The 18532-nt window shown below is 42.8% G+C and overlaps 1 protein-coding gene and 1 long non-coding RNA gene across 6 annotated transcripts in view; one reads left to right on the top strand and one right to left on the bottom strand.

Moving 5' to 3' along the window:
- Window positions 1-18532, top strand: part of NIN (ninein) — a 96733-nt gene that overhangs the window by 74737 nt on the left and 3464 nt on the right. The window contains exons 21-28 of one of the 5 annotated variants that reach the window (XM_058666396.1): window positions 1228-1341; window positions 3903-4025; window positions 4616-4729; window positions 5885-6031; window positions 7196-7375; window positions 9251-9400; window positions 11835-11936; window positions 15902-16102. In XM_058666396.1, the coding sequence (XP_058522379.1) occupies window positions 1228-1341; window positions 3903-4025; window positions 4616-4729; window positions 5885-6031; window positions 7196-7375; window positions 9251-9400; window positions 11835-11936; window positions 15902-16102 (1131 nt within the window). Of the gene's footprint in view, window positions 1-1227; window positions 1342-3902; window positions 4026-4615; window positions 4730-5884; window positions 6032-7195; window positions 7376-9250; window positions 9735-11834; window positions 11937-15901; window positions 16103-18532 lie in introns of those variants that run through there. The other 4 variants (XM_058666392.1, XM_058666394.1, XM_058666393.1 and 1 more) reach the window with 4 other exon arrangements.
- Window positions 10963-18532, bottom strand: part of LOC131480589 (uncharacterized) — a 58359-nt gene continuing 50789 nt past the window's right edge. The window contains exons 2-3 of the long non-coding RNA XR_009245643.1: window positions 11676-11894; window positions 10963-11086 (exon numbers count right to left, since the gene is read on the bottom strand). This is a non-coding gene — a long non-coding RNA (uncharacterized LOC131480589). The remainder of the gene's footprint in view (window positions 11087-11675; window positions 11895-18532) is intronic.

Below are 18532 nucleotides of genomic sequence, written 5' to 3'. Positions count from 1 at the left end.
GGAGAAAAACACTTCCAGAGCTTGTTGGGAATGCCAGATGTTGCCGTCTTTGCCCACATAACTTTGGCAATGCCTACTCTAAGTACACACTGTTTTACACACACACTTTGCCCAGTGTTCTTACTTCTAAAAGTATCCCCTACAAGCACACCTCCCACAACAGGGAAATCCTTGGGCATAGGGCTATTAATTGCAGTGTTGTTTGTGTTTGCAAAATGTCCTTATATATGAAGAGGTGGAGTAAATATGGCAGACACGTGTGTACTCTAGAGGAGTTACTATGCAAACACACACACACACACACAACCTGTTTTGACCTGTGTGCAGAAGATAATATCAATGAAAAAGAGGAAAACATACACACACGCACAAGTGCAGGGCATGGGATTGACACAGCAGTGGTTGAGTTGGCTACATCCCACAGCTTAGTGCATGGGTGAAGTCCTAACATTCATTCTGGATTCTATCTTCTTGCTAGTGGGCATCCTGGAAGGGAGTAGATAAGGGCTCAAATTTTTGGGCCGCTGCCTCTTACACAGAAGACCCAGGTTGAGTTCAGGGGTCCTGGCATCAGCCAGGACACACAGCTGTTGTGGACATTTGGGGTGAAAGCCAGTAGATGCAAAATCTCTAAATTTGCAATGATCATTTTTAAGAATTTTTAGAAATCCATCAATTGGGGTTGGCACAATGACCTAGTGCTAAATTCTTACCTTGCATCTGCCAGGATCCCATATGGGTGCCAGTTCATGTCCCAGCTGCTCCACTTCCCATCCAACTCCTTGCTTGTGGCCTGGAAAAGCAGTAGAGGATGACCAAACTCTTGGGACCCCTGGCTCCGGAACAGCTCAGCTCTGGTTGTTGTGGCCACTTGGGGAGTGAACCAGCAGATGGAGGATCTTTCTCTCCACATCTCCTTCTCTGTATTTATGCCTTTCCAATGAAAATTTTAAAAATACACTGACATAAATAGGCAGAATTTTGAGAAATGTGACTTGCTGTAAGTTTCTACTCCAAGAGAAAGACAATCACTTTGTATTGGAAAAACATGCAAAAACTGAGAATCATATTCATGCCATCTAAGTGGAAAGCCTTTGATTGGTTCCACTGTGGATGAGGAGAAATGGTCATAAAACATATCTTTCAATTTGTGTTATCTCCTGAATATAAACCTGGCTCATTTCTCCAGCCTGAGTGAAAATCTACTCTTTGGTTTTGTTCTCTTAGTCTTCCACATTGGTGTCTTCTCTGGAAGCAGAGCTGTCTGAAGTTAAAATGAAGACCCATATTGTGGAACAGGAAAATCTTCTTCTCAAAGATGAACTGGAAAAAATGGAACGAGTAAGGCCTTGTGCTGCTGTGGGGCGGGAAGGGGAGGTTCTAGAATGATGTGTAACTAATGATGTGTGATTTCCAGAACCCAGTTGATCCAGGCTTTGAATCTTGTCCCCTAGCTTATTCGAGTCTGTTTTGTAAGGGTTCCCAGCACCCATTTATGGCTGTGCTAGTTAAGCCATCTCTGTGTGTTTAAGAGTCTAAAACTATTCATAGAGATTAATCCTAACCTTTTTAATTGAGGAAACTTGCTATTCTCCTTTCTGCCAGCCAGATGGTACAGCAACCTGCCTGTTTCTCAGGGGATAACCTCCTTCCTTCCCACACACCCCTGTTCACTGTAATTTGACATATTTGAAGGGGGTCTGCCTTTTCCTTGTAATCAAGTCTTGGCTTTATCTTGGGCAAAATATAAAATTAAAAATTCCAGAGCATTGTCAGGGCTACAACCTCTCTCATGACTCTAGCTTTCTGAATCCTGTTTCCAAGAAAAGCTTAATTTTATGTATCAGAGGACACATCTTAACAACTAAGTGCTAAACATTGTCATTTTATTTTCAATTCTCAGTATACATAGGAATTTTGAATTACAACAGTCCCCAATTTGGGGGAGAGCTTAAAACTGCTCCATGTTACCCATGTGGATTAACATCAAGACAGCCTTGGCTTAGAGGTTCTTTCTTCAGTCTGTGTAGCCTGTAAACATTGAGGTCTCCCTTCCCCTGAACACTAGAACACTGACTGCACCAGGCCTAAACCACCTAGTGTCATGACTGTGTCCATCTGTGAATAACTCATGTGAGTCCGGCCTCCTGATAGGATTGGAAGGTCACAGTTTCTTTTGTTTCATCTTTCCTAGTGCCCAGTATTGTGCCAATCCCTAACAGGTGTCTTACGAGAACCTTTCCAGGTCAAATATTGCTATGCAGAGTCTATCTGTTCTACCATCCTTGGGGAAGCCGTTTTGTTTTTTTGTTTTTTTGTTTTTTTTGCTTGTTTTTTTTTTTTTTTGCTGACTTTAAACTTGCCCAAAGTGAAAACCCTTAGAGGCCTGACCATGGCATCATAATATCCCCAGGCTCTTATTACCAAATTCCTCCTGATGAACTTGACATCTATATTTTTTTCTATTACCTGTGAAAGTCTGTTTGTTGTTCAGGCTTTAAGGTGATGATAATCAATCTCAAATGTGTAGTGTGGAAAACCTGTACTTGGTGATTGCTCTACACTGGAAAGCAGAGGGAAAGGAGCATAGCGGGGAGCAGCATTCAGCACCCTGTGAGAGGGCACTTTTCTTCACAGTGGTATAAGGAGTGAAATGGAAAACCAGTGAGCTCATTGGCCTTGGGGGAGGGACTTGTTTCCTGAGTACTAGTGTAGGATTGCGCCACCTGTCCACTGCTGCCTGCCTGTGCCACCAGGATTTATAGTTACCCAAGTATGTTCATGCATTTATGTGCACTGAACAGAAAAGCAAGTCACATCAGCAGAAGCCACACGTCTGTCTGGAGATACCCACAGTGCTGCCAAGCTGTAGTGGGTATTTGGGGGCTGAGCAAGCAGCAAGTCATTGGGTCAAAGAGAAGGCCCATTGTTAATCCATTGCATTGCCCTGTCTCCCCTGATGTCATTAGAGTTGTAAGGTATGCTAAGGTTTGTTGCCAATGGAAATCCTCTAAGTCGATTTTGCCAAATCATTTCCAAAGCCTAACATCAAAGGTCTTCAGGTAACCAATAGAAAGTTAGCCATGAAATCATAATTAAACATTGAAAATGTGAATGACATATGAAGCGGGGGCAAGATTCAGTTGTGTAAACCATGGGAAGGGTTAAGGACCAGAAGAAGCAAAGTGGCACTGGGGGTGGACATATTGAGATATTCTGATATATTTTTTGGTTTTCACAACTTGGGGGATGTTATTGGCATCCAGTGGGTCAAATGGGAAATACTGTGAAATATCCTACCACAGGACAGCCCCATATCAGTTGTTCATAGTAGCAATGTTGGTGGTGACAAGGGACTTAGGAGTCTTTATCTCAGCAAGTGGAGATGGGCTGGCAGCTGTGTCCACAGCAGCAATGCAGTGCCTCTAAGTCAATTTCAGCATCTTGCTGAAGGAAGGGCACGTGGGGTGGACTGATAAAGAGATTGTTCTGTCTTAAAACTTGCCTTTCTGGGGGATACCCCATACAGTCTTGAGGATTTTCAAAAGCTATTTTTTCTAGTTGAGTGAGAAAGCAAGAAGAAAATGTCATACGCGACATGTGTGCGAGTGAAATCAACAACAGGGTGGCAGCCCGTTGTTTCACCCTGCAGGGAATGGAAATCTTGGGTCATTATAACACAGTATCACCCCAGGTGAATCGGCCAGAGCAAACAGCACAGTAGGCAACTGAGCAGTGAAGAGAAACTGGCAAGGAACGTTTAGCTACAGCTAATTATGGCTGGTATTTCCTCTGAAATGTCTACAGTCAGGAAGATACCAGCAGCTACAAAATGCTATTTATAAGGAAATCCTGTGTACACAGCCAGGGGGAGTGACAGCATGGCTGTGTGTTTCTTACAGCTGCATGGATGTCGTGATGTCTGTGACTTTGAGCAGAAAATCTCTAGTGTTCTGAGCTACAACGAACAACTGCTGAAAGAGAAAGCGGCTCTGAGCGAAGAATTAAGCAGCTGTGTGGATAAGGTAGTCAGTCTTGAGACTCCATCTTCCTTGGATAGTGTGCTCTTCGGGGCATCTTGCCCAAGGTTAACCCGTGGTAGCCTGATTATCCCAGAATTCCCTGCAGCACCATTTGGCCAGCTTGTGGGCCCCTCAGTCTTGAACTGTGATTATTAGAGACTAAATGCATTGTTTAGTAGTTAAACATTCATGTTGTTATTCTCATATTTCTTTAATCTGGGGTTTCATAGGAAAATACAAAGGGGAAAAAAAAGCCCTAAGAAGATCCCAAAATATTGCTTGCCTCCGCCCCTCCCTCCCAGTCCCCTCCCCACACACAGTCTCCTGCCTTCCTGGGCATTTTACCATAAAGCTCAAGATCTCGATTTGTCTGCCAGCTCACCATCTCCAAGCCTCCAAATATCAGCAGTGAGAAAATAAGTTAAAAATCACAGAAAGGTGATAAGGCCCTGCTGCAGTTAGAGGCAGAAGAGAGAGCCAGGAATGCTTTCTTTTCTCTTGCTCCAGTCCCTTGTGTACAGCGCTAGCAGGACCTTACACACTGAGCTGTGTCTCTTTGCCAACAAACCCTCCTCCCTCTTTTGCTGAAATAGTTGGCAAAATCCACTCTTCTGGAGCAGAGGATTGCTATGATGAAACAGGAACAGAAGACTTGGGCACAACAGAGTGAGAGCCTAAAGTCACAGCTTGTGGCTTCCCAGGAAAAGGTAAGAGCATGGTTCTTGTTGCGTTATCATGCTTAGAATTTGCCTTCTTTTTCTAACAGTCTCACCAAAAATGTGCCAGGTGACAGAGGCCTGGGAGGTTCATAACAATTCCAATGTAACCTAATTGACACATTTACAGTATTATAATTTCAACACTATTTCAGAGTTCCTTAATTGCAGTTACTTCCTCTGGAAGCTTGAGAGGGCTGTGAAAAATGGCTATGCTTTCTGAAGTAGGTTCAAACTATTATAGTGTTTTTAATTGAAATATCCATGAGAGATGAGTAGGATTCTATTAGCATATGCCATCACAGATCACTCATACTGGGAAAACTGTGGGAAATGCATCACTAGGCAATTTCATCATTGTACGGACCTCATAGTGTACACACACCAACCAAGACAGCTGTGACATCACTCCCTTATGTTAACCCTTGGGACCATTGTCATAGGTGCAGCACATAACAGTGACGTTATTTTCAACTACCAGATCCTCTACAAACCAGCACCACAGGCTGTAATACAATGTAAAATTCATTGAGATCATCTTTTGTGATGTCAGTGCACACACAGAGTGTCACACATAACTTGGTAATCTATCAGGTGATCCTATCAAGTTATGACCAGGCACACTTCATCTTTTTTTTTTTAAAGATTTATTTATTTTATTACAGTCAGATATACAGAGAGGAGGAGAGACAGAGAGGAAGATCTTCCATCCGATGATTCACTCCCCAAGTGACCTCAACAGCCGGTGCTGTGCCGATCCGAAGCTGGGAACCAGGACTCCCACGTGGGTGCAGGGTCCCAAAGCATTGGGCCGTCCTCGACTGCCTTCCCAGGCCACAAGCAGGGAGCTGGATGGGAAGTGGAGCTGCCAGGATTAGAACCGGCGCCCATATGGGATCCCAGGGCTTTCAAGGCGAGGACTTTAGCCGCTAGGCCATGCCGCCGGGCCCATTTCATCTCTATCTAAATATATCTTAGCATTTCTGTAGATATTTGTAACATATTGATCTTCCACTGAGCTCTTGGAAATAAGGCCAAGTGTAGGCAGAAGCAGGGAGCACCATGGGGTTCTTGTGTCCTTATGCATTCAAGCAGTGAATCCCTGAAGTTGGGTGCACCCATGTAAACCCTGTTCTCATGTCACAGGTTCAGAATTTAGAAGAGAACCTGCACAGCGTCAACCTGCACCTGTCCCGGATAAAATCTGACCTCCGAGCAACACAGCAGGAAAAGGAGGAGTTAAAGCAGGAAGTGATGGCTTTGCGGAAGCACCTGCAGGATGCTGGAGACAAGGTAATCACTTATCTGTTTGTTTTTTTTTTTATATATATATATATTGAGCAAGTTAGAAGATCATGTGTGGATTGTTGAATGATCATAAAATTAAAACATTGTCTTAGTTAAAAGGCACATAAGAACATTGCAGGAAAATCATGTAGGATCATACACAGAACTGCACAAAAGTAGAACTTCTGCTGGAAAGGAAAGCTATTGCCTAAAACAACAGTACTGAATTTCAGGAGAGAATGTACTGCAACAGAATGGGCTGTTGCTTTGACACCAAAAGTTTGGAAGAGCTAGGTCAAGTGTTAATTGGTATACTTGTTGGACTGCTTTGTGGAATATCTCATGTTAATATTTCACAGTGCTCATTAATTTGTATGCAGATAAATTAAGAACAGCGTATGGGTATCAGTCACAGGGTAGATGTTCAGATTTTTGTCCTATAATAAAAGTAGATGCTAATACAGTTAATTCTTGGTGCTACCTTTAAGAAAATTGTTTTCATTTAAAAAGTTATTTCCTAGCTGATTTTTTCCAAAGGATATGATACCTGAATGCCTGCTTTTTTTCTTTAGTGAGAAATCAGGAGACTAATCCTGTCATTGCTACTTTTAGTTTTTAGAGTATTTTTAGGACAAAAAAAAATCACTTGGGTTGCTGAAAGCATATTCCTCAGTTTAGGCCTCAATTACAGACAATATGTGCTTTAGAGTCTAAAAAGAGGAAATGACTTTGTCTGTGAAAGCCTGCTAAGCTGGCAGTGCCTTGAGAATCCTTTGTTTCCTCTGCTAACCCAAAGGCTATTACCTGGATTCAGAGATAACTTGTAAGAACAAAGCACTTTTCTAGCCCCCCACGTCTGTGCACCTGAGGCCTGTGCGACGCATAACACTTGCCCTCCGCCCACTTGCTATTGGACTTGGCAGGGCTCTTCTGCCAAAGGCCATTTTAAGCCAAAAAAAAAAAAAAAAAATTCCAAGCGTTCTAAAACTCAGACTCCCAAAATATTCTGTGTATCTTCACACACCTATACATCCTCCCATTAGAGGACAAGTGACAGCTGAAAGGTACTTATTAGGAATAGTTGTCATTAGGTAAAGGAGATGCATTTTTCAAACCAGAAGTTACCCACCCACCTGTTTTGAAGGATTAATTCTGGATTTCTGCCTTAAGCACTGGGCCGCAGACACAGCTACCTGTCCCTCAGGATCCCACAGCCAGCAGTGGAGATTGTCTTGGGATGAGTTGGATCATCTGATGAACCAGGAACCGCAGCTACTTTGGCAAGAGAATGAGCGGCTAGAGAACAAGGTGCAGAAAGCCAGAGTGGAAACCATGCACCCCCGGGGAAAGGTACCCTAAAAAGTGGCCCATGTGGCGCCTGTTTGAGATGAAAATGGAAGCTTGGGGGTTGAAATACTGTTGGGAGGTATGTGGCAGACTTACTTTCAGGATGCATAACCGATCATTTACTTGCATGTAATTTTATCCTGGTATGTTTATAAAATATTTTTCCTTTTGTATAAGCAGTATATTAAAATATATCTGTGATTTTAATCCTCATATCCAAAATATAGGATTATGGAAATTATGTGAACCATATATTCCTCAAATAGGCCAGCTGCCAAGGCAAGTAGTACAAAAATGATAATGCTATGCTCGTAACTTGTGCATCTAACTGCTTGTAAGAGAAAAAGATGCCCCCCACACTTAACAATCTTTTGCCGAACTGTTTCTACAAATATTTATATACTGATTTATTTATTTCAAAGGCAGATTGATAGAGATTTACTGTCTTCTGGTTTGCTCCCCCAGTGCCCATAACAACCAGCTCTGGGCCAGATAGGAGCCAGGAATTCCATTCTGTTCTCCAATATGAGTGGCAGGGGCCCAAGTACTTATGTTGTCTTCTGCTGCCTTCCCAGGCACAGTAGCAGGAAGCTAGATCAGAAGCAAGGTAGCTGGGACTCAAACCAGCACTCTGATATGGGATGCCTATGCCAGAAGTGAAGTGGTGGCCTAACTGCTGGTTTACAAAAGGGGCCAGCATTGTAGGATTTTTTTTTTTCAGGAGCCAATGCAGTGGCATAGCAGGTTGATCTTCCACTTGTGGCACCAGTGTCCCATATGGGCAGTGGTTCATATCCTGGCTTTTCCACTTCCATCCCAGCTCCATGCTAGTGGCCTGGGAAAGCGGAAGAGAATGGCCCAATTCCTTGGGCCTTACACCCATATGGCAGAACCAGAAGAAACTTCTAGCTCCCAGCTCCAGATCAGTCCAACTCTGGCCACTGGGAACATTTGAGGAGTGAACCAGTGGATGGAAGATCTCTGTCTGTCCCTGTCTCCCTCTGTAACTGACTTTCAAGAAAAATAAATGTCTTTAAAACTTTTTTTCAGAAGCAGAGAGAAAGAGTGAGCTTCTTTCTATTGACCCCTCTCCCTAGGTGCCTGCTCCAAAGCTGGGAGTTTAGGATCTCAATCCAGGAGCCTAGTTGATAACAGAGACCCTGGGAAGCACCAGTAAATGGAAGCTGGAGCCAGATGTTCTACTCAGGCAGTCCCATGCAAGAGACAGGCATCCTAATACTAGGCTAAAAATTCCAGGTGCCGATTTTACAGATGGCATTTCAGAGTTCCATTTACTAAGTGATGAACTTTTTGCCTCTGTTACATCAGCCACAGGATAATTAGCCTGTGTCCCAATATATCTTAGGAGTATTCTTGAACTTGTCACTTGGAGTGCTTCCCTCATGCCAGAAACCCTCTGCTGTCGCAGGAGCTTCAATGGTAAACACTGGCCTGGTCCCTGTCCTCTGGGAACTCAGGCCAAGGCAGAGTAGAAGAGACTGGGGCAACTCTTTTAAGAATAATGCGCAAATCAAAGTGCCTGGGCCTGTTGTGTCCATCTCAGGGAGCGCCACAATCTACCCTCCCCCACACACTTGCTCATTACCCCTAGAGGCTGAGCAGGTCTTCAAGTTCCCTCTGCCCTTACCGGAAGAGACAGCTTTGGGTTTGTAAGCCTAGCTGGATTTATCTAGGAAGGATGTTGGTAAATTGACAAATGTGGACTTGCAGAATTGGCAGGCAGGACTGACAAAGTCTGCCTCCCAACCACAGAATCAGTGTCGCTGACGCTTTCATTGTACCTGCTGTTGATTCTTCATGGCTGGCTGGCTGGCTGCTCCACAAACACTGCTTCCTTCTCACATTTGTTCTCATTAGGTCCATCAAGGTGAATCCAAGTTCCTTGTCCCCAAGCAGCAGAAACACCTGAACCTCTCGGGACCTGGGAGACTCATGGAGCAGGACAAGCTGAGCTTGAAGCAGGAGAGTGAACAGTTCCAGACTGGACGCCCCCCTGCTCCGTGGAAGGCGAGTTTCTGAGCATGTATCGTTTGTGTGCCTGTGCTGTCTCCAAGGGCCACTGTCTTCCAGCTGTGCGACCAAGGAAATGGTTACAATGGCTTCTTGTGCATCTTTTTCTGTAATAGAATAGTATCATAGCTCTTTTTGATGAGTGTTTGAAAACAGCATCACTGAGTCTTTTCCACAATTCATCTTTGTATCACATTGCTTTTATAAGGTAGCAAAACAATGAGGGTGCTTCTCAAAAGTTCACAGAAAATGGAGTGAAATGTTTATTTTCATTCAAAAAACATTTTGGAATTCTTTCCCCACAAACCTTCGAGGTACCCTCATGAACAGCTTGAACAGTAGACCCATGTGAATGCAGTCAGTGTTGCTGTGCAACAAACGATGGCCACAAGGGTCTGGACCCACCAGAGTAGCCCCCACGTGCCTGTTCTCACCTAAAGGCATCCAACCAACTACAGCTCTGCTTTTCAGAGACCTGTCTTCCCGAATGCTGCCTGAGATCTCAGCTCCTCACCACTTAAGCCTTCTGTCAGGATAGGGAACCTGCTTACTCCAGAGGGAGTGATCACATGCTGAAACCCAAAGACCAACATGGGTATTACACTCTTCAAAAATGTCTGTTCTGGGCTGGTCCTGTGGCATTAACATCCCACATGGGCACTACTTGTGTTCCAGCTGTTCCACTTTTCTAGCTCCCTGCCAATTTGCCTAGGAAAGTGGCAAAGCATGGTTCAAGTCCTTGGGTGCCTGGGCCCACATAGGAGACCTGGGAGAAGTTCCGGATTCCTAGCTTCAACCTGGCTCAACTCTGGCCATTTGGGGAGTGAACCAGCAAATGGAAGATCTGTCTGTAAAATCTGCCTTTCAACTAAAAATAAATCTTTAAATATCTGTTTTCATCTACTTCAAATTCAGAATGACAGAGAGCTTCCATCAGTTCATTCTTCAAATGTCAACAATAAAGCTGCACCACATCAGAGCCAGGAGCTCTATTTGGGTCTGCCATATTGGGAAGCAGGGGCCCAAGCACTTGAGCTCTGAGCTGCTGCCTTCAACTGTGTGTGTAATCAGAATGTTGGATGAGTAATGGTTGCGCTATAAGGACAAACAGTACTTCACTGTGAATGTGGTTATCACAAGCAGTGGTTCAGCCCTCTGTGCCCACTGCCTATAGTGTCGTATGACCTACCTTGGAGGTGACAAACCATCACTTCTGCTGTGTTCTGCTCACTCAGCTTCACCCCTGTGTGGCATGGGAGGAGATCGTGCAAGGATATATGAAGACCTGCGAGCCACCTGGCCAGACCTCAAGCAGTCACTCTGGCGTAATAAATTGTTCTTTGTCACATAAACTTAGATTTTGAGACCAGTGTTATTCTGGGCATTGTGGGTGTTACTTTTTTTAATGATTTTCAGATACAGACAACTTTCCATTTTTTGAAATCTCCTCAACTGATCACCACAGGAAAAGACTGGTGGTAATTTTAAAATAACTGCAGCCCTGGACAGGTGGCACTTCCATTCAGCAATTCTCAGCTGTTTTTGATAGAGGAAAAAAATAGGGGTCCCAGAATTGTAGGACTGTTTTCTACCTCAGAAAATTCTGGAATTCAGGGTCCTGTAGCTCAGCTATTCTTGCGAGTATCCAACTTGAAATTCTGTTTAAGATCTTCAAGTCTGATCCTAAGAAAAAGGGAAACGAGCTATGTCAATGAGGTTTTAGGCGTTTTTAGATAGCATTTTTCCCAACCAAAGGTTCATAGCAGCAAATCCTGAAATCAACTTAGTGAAAAGCACTAGGAAATGATCAAGTACAGGGTTCACGGCAAGGAGATATGCTATTCCATGAAAGTAAAAGTTCATGGAAAATGTAATTAAAAACTACTTGGGTGCAACAAATTTTAATTTCTACATTATTTCAAAAACTTACTTTTCATGGACTCTTGGAAGGCTCCTTGATTGTACGTGTGGGTGTGTGTTATAGATAAAATGTGTTTTGGGTCATGTGTGGCATCAGAGTTTGAATGCCAACTCAACTGCCTTAAAAAAATCTGTCTTACATCCGGAATGGCAATTAAGACTCAATTACTCAGGAGCCCCTTTCCCTCCTCCCCTGCAGACATAAAAGAAAAAAAAACTGAAATGTTTGCCTCACCCACCTTCCTCCATAGCTGAACCTCCCCACCCTAATCAGAGGCCCAAAAGGGTGTGCACTTCTCTCAACTGTGTAAACACTATTAAAAAGGAAAATAATTAAAAAAAACTTGATTACTTAGATATAAGCCATGTACTGAATTGCATAGTTTGTTGTTTCCACTTGCTCAATTACTCTGGATCTCTTCCACAGCTTGAGATTTCCAACGAACTCCAACAGGACAACATCAAGTAGTGCAACTTGCGTGTTTAGAACAGAATGTTTTGTTTTTCACAGGTCAGCCAGGTGAATTCCCTTGAACAAGAATTAGAAGCGACTCACTTGGAAAATGAAGGTCTGAAAAAGAAACAAGTGAAACTGGATGAGCAGCTTGTGGAGGTACTTAAAAAAAAAAAAAGCAAATAGCCTGAAGCTATGAAGAATATTTTAATCCATGAATAAGCCATTTATTGGGAAACTAAACACCATATTGAGTTCCTGTTGTGAAACTCCAAGTCCATTGCCAAGCTGAATTCTTTGGACCAGGTTTAATAGGCATTTGTGCTTAACTGCACAGTCATGGGAATCCATACTGCTTTGGCCAAAAAGGGGGAATACTGACCTAATGAGCACAGACCTGGCCCTCACCATAGTCAGGTGGCAGGGACTCAAATACTGGCCAGCTGACCCAAAGCTCTCTGACCATTGCTGTGTTTGTAACAGTTTGACACCTCTTATATTGTAGTGTTTTATGGGTATGATTGGTCTCTGATAACCTCTTCAGCTAGAAAATCTGTGCAAGGAATTTGAAAGCATTTGCGTTTGAAAGTCCAATTTTCAAGTGCTGCCATAGTTCCTTAATACAATTGGAACTCACCACTTGCCTGACAGATGTACATTGGATAAGTAAGAGAATGATTGTAAAACTTGTCAGCCTAGACATTGATCAGGTTCTGCTCTACTCAAATGTTCAGTACAATCACAGGATACAGAACAATTTGCAGACCAGTTCTCATGAAGTAGAGATTTAACTGCTAAGCTTTGCATTGGGTAAAGGAAAATGTTGATCAACCTAACACTTTGTGAATTGTGAAACTTATTTAGGGAAGGATGCATAGATAGAAAGTGTCTTTGGACTCTTAAAAACTACAATGCATCAATGTGACTTTAAAGCTAGAATCCTCAAGGCAGAGATACATAAACATTGCCTCGTATGAAACTGAATGCTTGCAGAGGTAACTGAAAAATTAACATTGGCTTTAGAGATGTGAAATGTGGGTGAACATAGTGCATTAACATTAAAAACCACTAAGGTTTGTCAGTTTAAGGTTTTCTGATTTTACCCACTAGTGGAGAATTGGTGAAGCCATAAATAGTGAGATTCAAATCATTTTTTTTCCTGACAGCATACAATGGATGTATTCAAAACCTTGATTCGTGAACTGTGCTTATAAGTAGACTTTTTTTTTTTCTGCTGAAGTGATTGTCTCCTCTACGGAATAACACAGGAGGCTCTGCCCGTTCTGTGCAGCAGTAAACTGCAGACTAACGGCAACGCCATTGCTGGAGGCGCTGCTGTCTCAGTGCGTGGAAGCTGCTGCCTTGCCCAGCCCCACTTAGCAGGACTGGCCATGGTGAACAGTGTCCCCTCATCTTGCCCCTGGATGAGTGGTAAATATTTGCTGATAAATGAGGAAAATTTAGTGTTCTTGCCACTGGAGCCGAATATGGAAAAATGCATGAATTTTCCATTTGGACACTGAAAAGAGCATCTCATATACTATTCTAGTGAGACTCTCATGAGGGGAAAAAAACTGAGCTGTCATCTCAGCAGATTTATAAAAGACTGACATTTTAAGTTGCCTCAAGGTCATTCAAGTATTACATCGTTCATGTGGGTGAACTGCTGTATCTATATATTGCTTTATGTTGTTAAACCAGTCAGTATATACATGACTTAAGACTTATCATTTCACCTACTTCTACATATGCAATTCAATGGAGTTAGTTACATTCTCTGTGCTACCAGCCATTTCCATGGCTACTAAAACCTTTTTATCATTCCAACGGAAGGCTGTTATCAGTAAATCTTTGCCGTTTCCCCACAAACACTAACCACTGGATTTTTCTTCATATCATATCATACCATAGGCAGATTTTGCACATACACGGTGGTTTTTCCCACCACCTTTTTGCCTCAGCTCACCTGAGGAATAGGTGCAGTTCTCTCAGTCTGGGCAAAATACTCACCTAGTTGGGGTTTGAGGTGGTGGGCAGGGAGGAAGATGTCCTTTCCTCAATTCCTGGGATTGGGATAGCCAAGCAAAGCTTTCTTGGCAAGTCTCACCATGCATATGGAGAGAATCTCGCCTCATCTCCATCACGTGACTCAGAAGTCATGGATCCTGCCCAAGTCATTAGACCAGGACAGGGAAGGAGGACTGGAATGTGACTGCCACAGGAGGGTCTTTTCAACTATGGAGGCAGCGTCTAAGCAACAATTCTTGAACACTGAAAAACAGGGATACAAGGAATGGGCATTTAACCTAGAAGATAAGGTGCCTGCATGCCTGAGGGGAACCTGGGTTTAATCTCCAATTCCCTGCCTGAACCTGAAGGTAGGAATTTGCTGCCTGTTGGTCCCTTTCCCTCAGAGAAGGGAGGTAGGGGTCTGTAAGGTAAGTCTGTAGCAACAGCTGAGTCCACGTATCTCTGCACTAGCCAATGTTGAGAGACCTCAACAAGAATATTTTAAACTTTCTATTGGGCATCTCCAAATGGCAAAGGATTTAACAAGAGATCGATTCTATGGAGCTCCTAAAGTCTCCTGAGCAAATGTACTAGGCACACTCAGTCTACCAAGATTACAGAGGGTAAAGATACGTACAGAAGAATGGCAGTGTTCATAGACTTTTATGCATGCTAATCATATACTCAATATACTAGTACTTTCTCTTTTTATAGCTCATACTTTGCCGCCTCTTTTTATAACCCCTGTAATTTTCTTTTGTTTTTGTCTGGCTAACCTGTACCTAGAATGCAGTGGTTGGAAGTAGCAGAGAAGGGTGCAGTTCTCTGCCTGAGATAGTGTGTGAAGGTAGAACATTCTCTTCAATGGTCTTCCACAGCATGGGGACATGCCATCCTACTGTTTCATGTGATCCTTTCTGTTGTTCACAAGTTCTTTAAGAGCCAGTATTCATTCTTATTGTGCTGTGATTGTGGACTATTTACATTTGCTTCAAGATTTTCCTCAGGATGTATCATACTACTGGCATGAAATGCAGAGATCATAGTTCATATTCTGCAGTGATGAAAATGAGTGGCCTTTATCCAGCTACAACTTAAAAGTATTTCAAAGTGGGTCATGACCCAACTCAGATGTTGAGATGTACAGAAATGGATAGTGGCTCTGAAGTTTCATGGTCATGTTTCATTAACATTGTGCCTTAGAAGTTCTTTTCCCCTTTCTCACATGCCTACGGGTGTCTTGTTGAGTCAGTACTTGGTCATGTTTGTTGCATGCCTGCCTTTTGAGCCCAGTGTCTGCCAGGTACACTGGCAGATGGGAAGTAGCATGCTTCCTTGCTAGAATGCCCTGGCAATCCTCCTGTTGCTCTCCCCAACTGACTGGCATGTGGATATACAGTGCTTTCTTGGTGTCCCCGATGAGTACTTCTATGCTACCTACTCTGGTTCTCAGAGGGTAAGCTATTACCTTATGCCCAGGAATTACCCAGCTTCCTATGCTGCATATTTGAGGGTATAACCACATGCTACAAAGTGAGAAGGGGTCAAGATCTTTAATGCAAGATGAGATCCTTAAAAAAAAAAGCTATCTTTAAGTTGGAAAACAAAATCGTGAAACATTTGCCTTTAAGAACCATTTAGAAAAATGTATCACATAATGCAATGTAATTAATTTTTAAAAAAAGGAAATGCAATAAAAATATGTTTAAAAATTTTAAAAAAAAAGAACCATTTAGAAGGATAATTCACCCAAGTACCTCTTTTGTCCCATCTCCCAGTTTATTCAAAATTGGGGGTGGAATTTAAATATTACAAGAAAAACGACAGAATTCAGACACATCTGGTCTATTATATATACTATTATATATACCTTATGCCATGAGACTCCCTAAAGAGGGGCAAGTGTTAGATTTTAAAGTTAAAACGTTGGGGAGAAAATGTGCTTACTTGTTCATTGTGGTGCTCTCCAAACAGAACATCTCTCTCCAGTACATCCTGCTCAGGCTCATAGGCTGTCCTGTTTCCTAACAGATTTGAGGACTCTGCTTGCCACCTGTGGGGTAGCTCTGTCCCTAAGGGCACTGCCACTGATGCTAGCTTGCCTTTGTCCCCAGATGCAGCACCCGAGGTCCACTGTGATGCCTAACCCCGCCCCTCATGCTTGGGATCTGCAGCTGCTCCAGCAGCAAGCCTGTCCGATGGGGCCCCGGGAGCAGTTGCTGCAGCTTCAACACCAGCTGCTGCAGGCAGAAAGGACAAACCTGCGCCTGCACGAGGAGCTTGACAACCGGACTTCTGATACCAGCACACCACAGGTATGCGTGCCCAGCCTGCATGGTAGATGTTAGTCACCCATCTCATTGTTTTTTTTGCCTGTTAGAGAGTGTCACCAGTTCCAAGGTGGGGCAAAGTAAGGAGTGCAAACCTAACCTCAGAGTGAAGCCTTTGCAGGTGCTTGGACTGCAGTGCTAGTGTTGAGCTCTTGGTTTCTGAGGTGGGGGATGATGGGCTCAAGAAATCCTCTGCACATCTGTAATAGATGACAAAATTAACAGATCACCGGAGAATAAGGCGTAACTGACCTCACTCTTATCTACAGCCAAAAATGTTCCACAACTCCGGTGTAGTTTTAGGTTATGCAACACCCACAAAGCAGCCCAAGTGTGCCCTAGCTCCAGGGAGCGGCCTGCCAAGCTCCATGCGCTTTGCAGCTAATAGCAGAAGTGTAGTCACGACTGAATTTTAGTATTGTAGTTGCGGCATACTTCATGTCAGTTAATTTCTTTAAATGACCTAGTTTGAAAAACTGACAATCTTCTTCCTATTCTGTTCCAATTAGCATTACTATCAGATAACAGTTTGAAAACCTTGAACTACAGCTGGTATTTCTTGTCATTGCTTTATTCTTAATTGTCCTTTCACCCATTTAACTCATTCAGAATTAGGAATGAAGAAAGAAAAGTGTTTCTTGGTACGATTCCACATTACCTGTCTGGTTGGGATACACTTGTTTTCTAATCCCTTGCCTCTGTTCATGATGGATCTTTCCCATGATGTAATTTCCCAGCTCTCCTCATCCCTTCCCCGCATCTCTGCGCAGTCTCATTAGCATTGGCTTCATGCATCGGAACACTTAGTTTTCCTCACCTTGTGAGATATCTGCTTTGCTACGATGTCCTGGACTTCTGTCACCTAGTCTTAAAATTTTTGTTCAAGTCCATGTTTTCTGAATCTATATATGTTGCTTCAACTCACTACCCAATACTAACTTGAAAGTTCTGATTTGAAAATGTAATGGTAGTGGACTGTTAAGAGACGGTGCCCTCTGTTTATCATGTACTTGACCTCTGACTGTAATGTACCTTTCCAACCAGACAACTGGGCTCAGATGCTACTTGTTACCTTCCTATATATGTCATTTTTAAAGCATGCTCTTGCCACCCCACTCCCTGATGCTTGCAAATGTTCGTAGCTCCAATGATTTCAGGACTAAATGAACAGATTTATTACACCAAGTGCTTCACTCAGGTGTCAGGGCTTGTTGTCATTGCCCCCTCTGGTATGCCACTGCAGGCTCACCTATTTGAGCTGCTGTCCAGTTTAGAAATACGGAACATTCTTAGACGCTGCACGTTGTCTCTGTGTGTGCAGTGATGTGAATTTCTTCTGCCTTTGCATTGCTTTGCTTGCATCTGAGTTGTGTGTTTGCGCGTTTAACCCTGTTTGTACTATAAATGTGTGCACGTAGTGGCCCCGATCATGACCTCAGGGTGAAGTGTACCACTTGCCTTCTTTCTCTAGGCCTTGCTACCGGAGCAGCGCGCAGTGCATGCAGATTCCTACAGAAGGATTGGGCACCTGTGAAAACTGGGCCGCTCTTGATATTTCTTGCCCTGGCAGACACTGCTTGCACACACGCACATACACACCCCCTGCACCCCAACAGAGACATAACCTAAGAAATGTTGGAATTAAGTGCTCTTCCCAATCACTTTACTCCTTGTACTGTGAAGCCTTTACAGTATTGTCGCTTATTTATGTAGAAATGACTGGTTTTGTGAACCAATTTACCAACTCCAACTTGTTACAATTTATATTGCTTAAAGAATGTCAATTTAAGATTCTTCAAAGGATGTATTTATTTTCTCATTCCATATGTTTTAACTTTTTACCAGAAGGTACTACTTTTATATATGGAATTAAGAAAATTGGGATTATTTATACTGCTTTGTATACAATATGTAGTACTTTGACAGGAAAAAGGAAGATTTTGATCAAACAATAAAATCAGTTTTAAATATGACTGCCTCTGGTTTTTTTTCTGTTTTTCTACTCTTTTGCCATATTCAGTGTTATTTAAATGATCCATTCTTATTTTTGGTTTGGCTTTACATTTTCTAGGCAAATGGAAGTCACACCTCAGTTGTGTTTCAACATCAAAAAGCTATTTTATCTTTTTAAAGGCCCCAAAAAAGCTAGGTTGTCCCAGACTCCATTTACTGAAAGTTACTTCGTGCATGAGGCTTTGATCATTTTTCTTCATTCATCATAAAAAGTAAAATTTTATATCCAAAAATGTTGGCTATAGACTCATTTAGTCATAGAGTATACCTGTTTAAGAATATTTAAGTGCCAGCAGTCATTAAATACCAGAACTTTTCTTACATATCTGAAGCACCTTTCCATGTCTGGAATTCTTTATGTGAGATACTCTGGGCTATGGGCGGGAAATGGGGGACACAGTT

This window comes from Ochotona princeps, chromosome 6 (assembly GCF_030435755.1).
Source record: "Ochotona princeps isolate mOchPri1 chromosome 6, mOchPri1.hap1, whole genome shotgun sequence".
NCBI classification, from domain to species: Eukaryota; Metazoa; Chordata; class Mammalia; order Lagomorpha; family Ochotonidae; genus Ochotona; species Ochotona princeps.
Note: the sequence above shows the minus strand (reverse complement) of the source record. Positions and strands in the feature narration are given on the sequence as shown.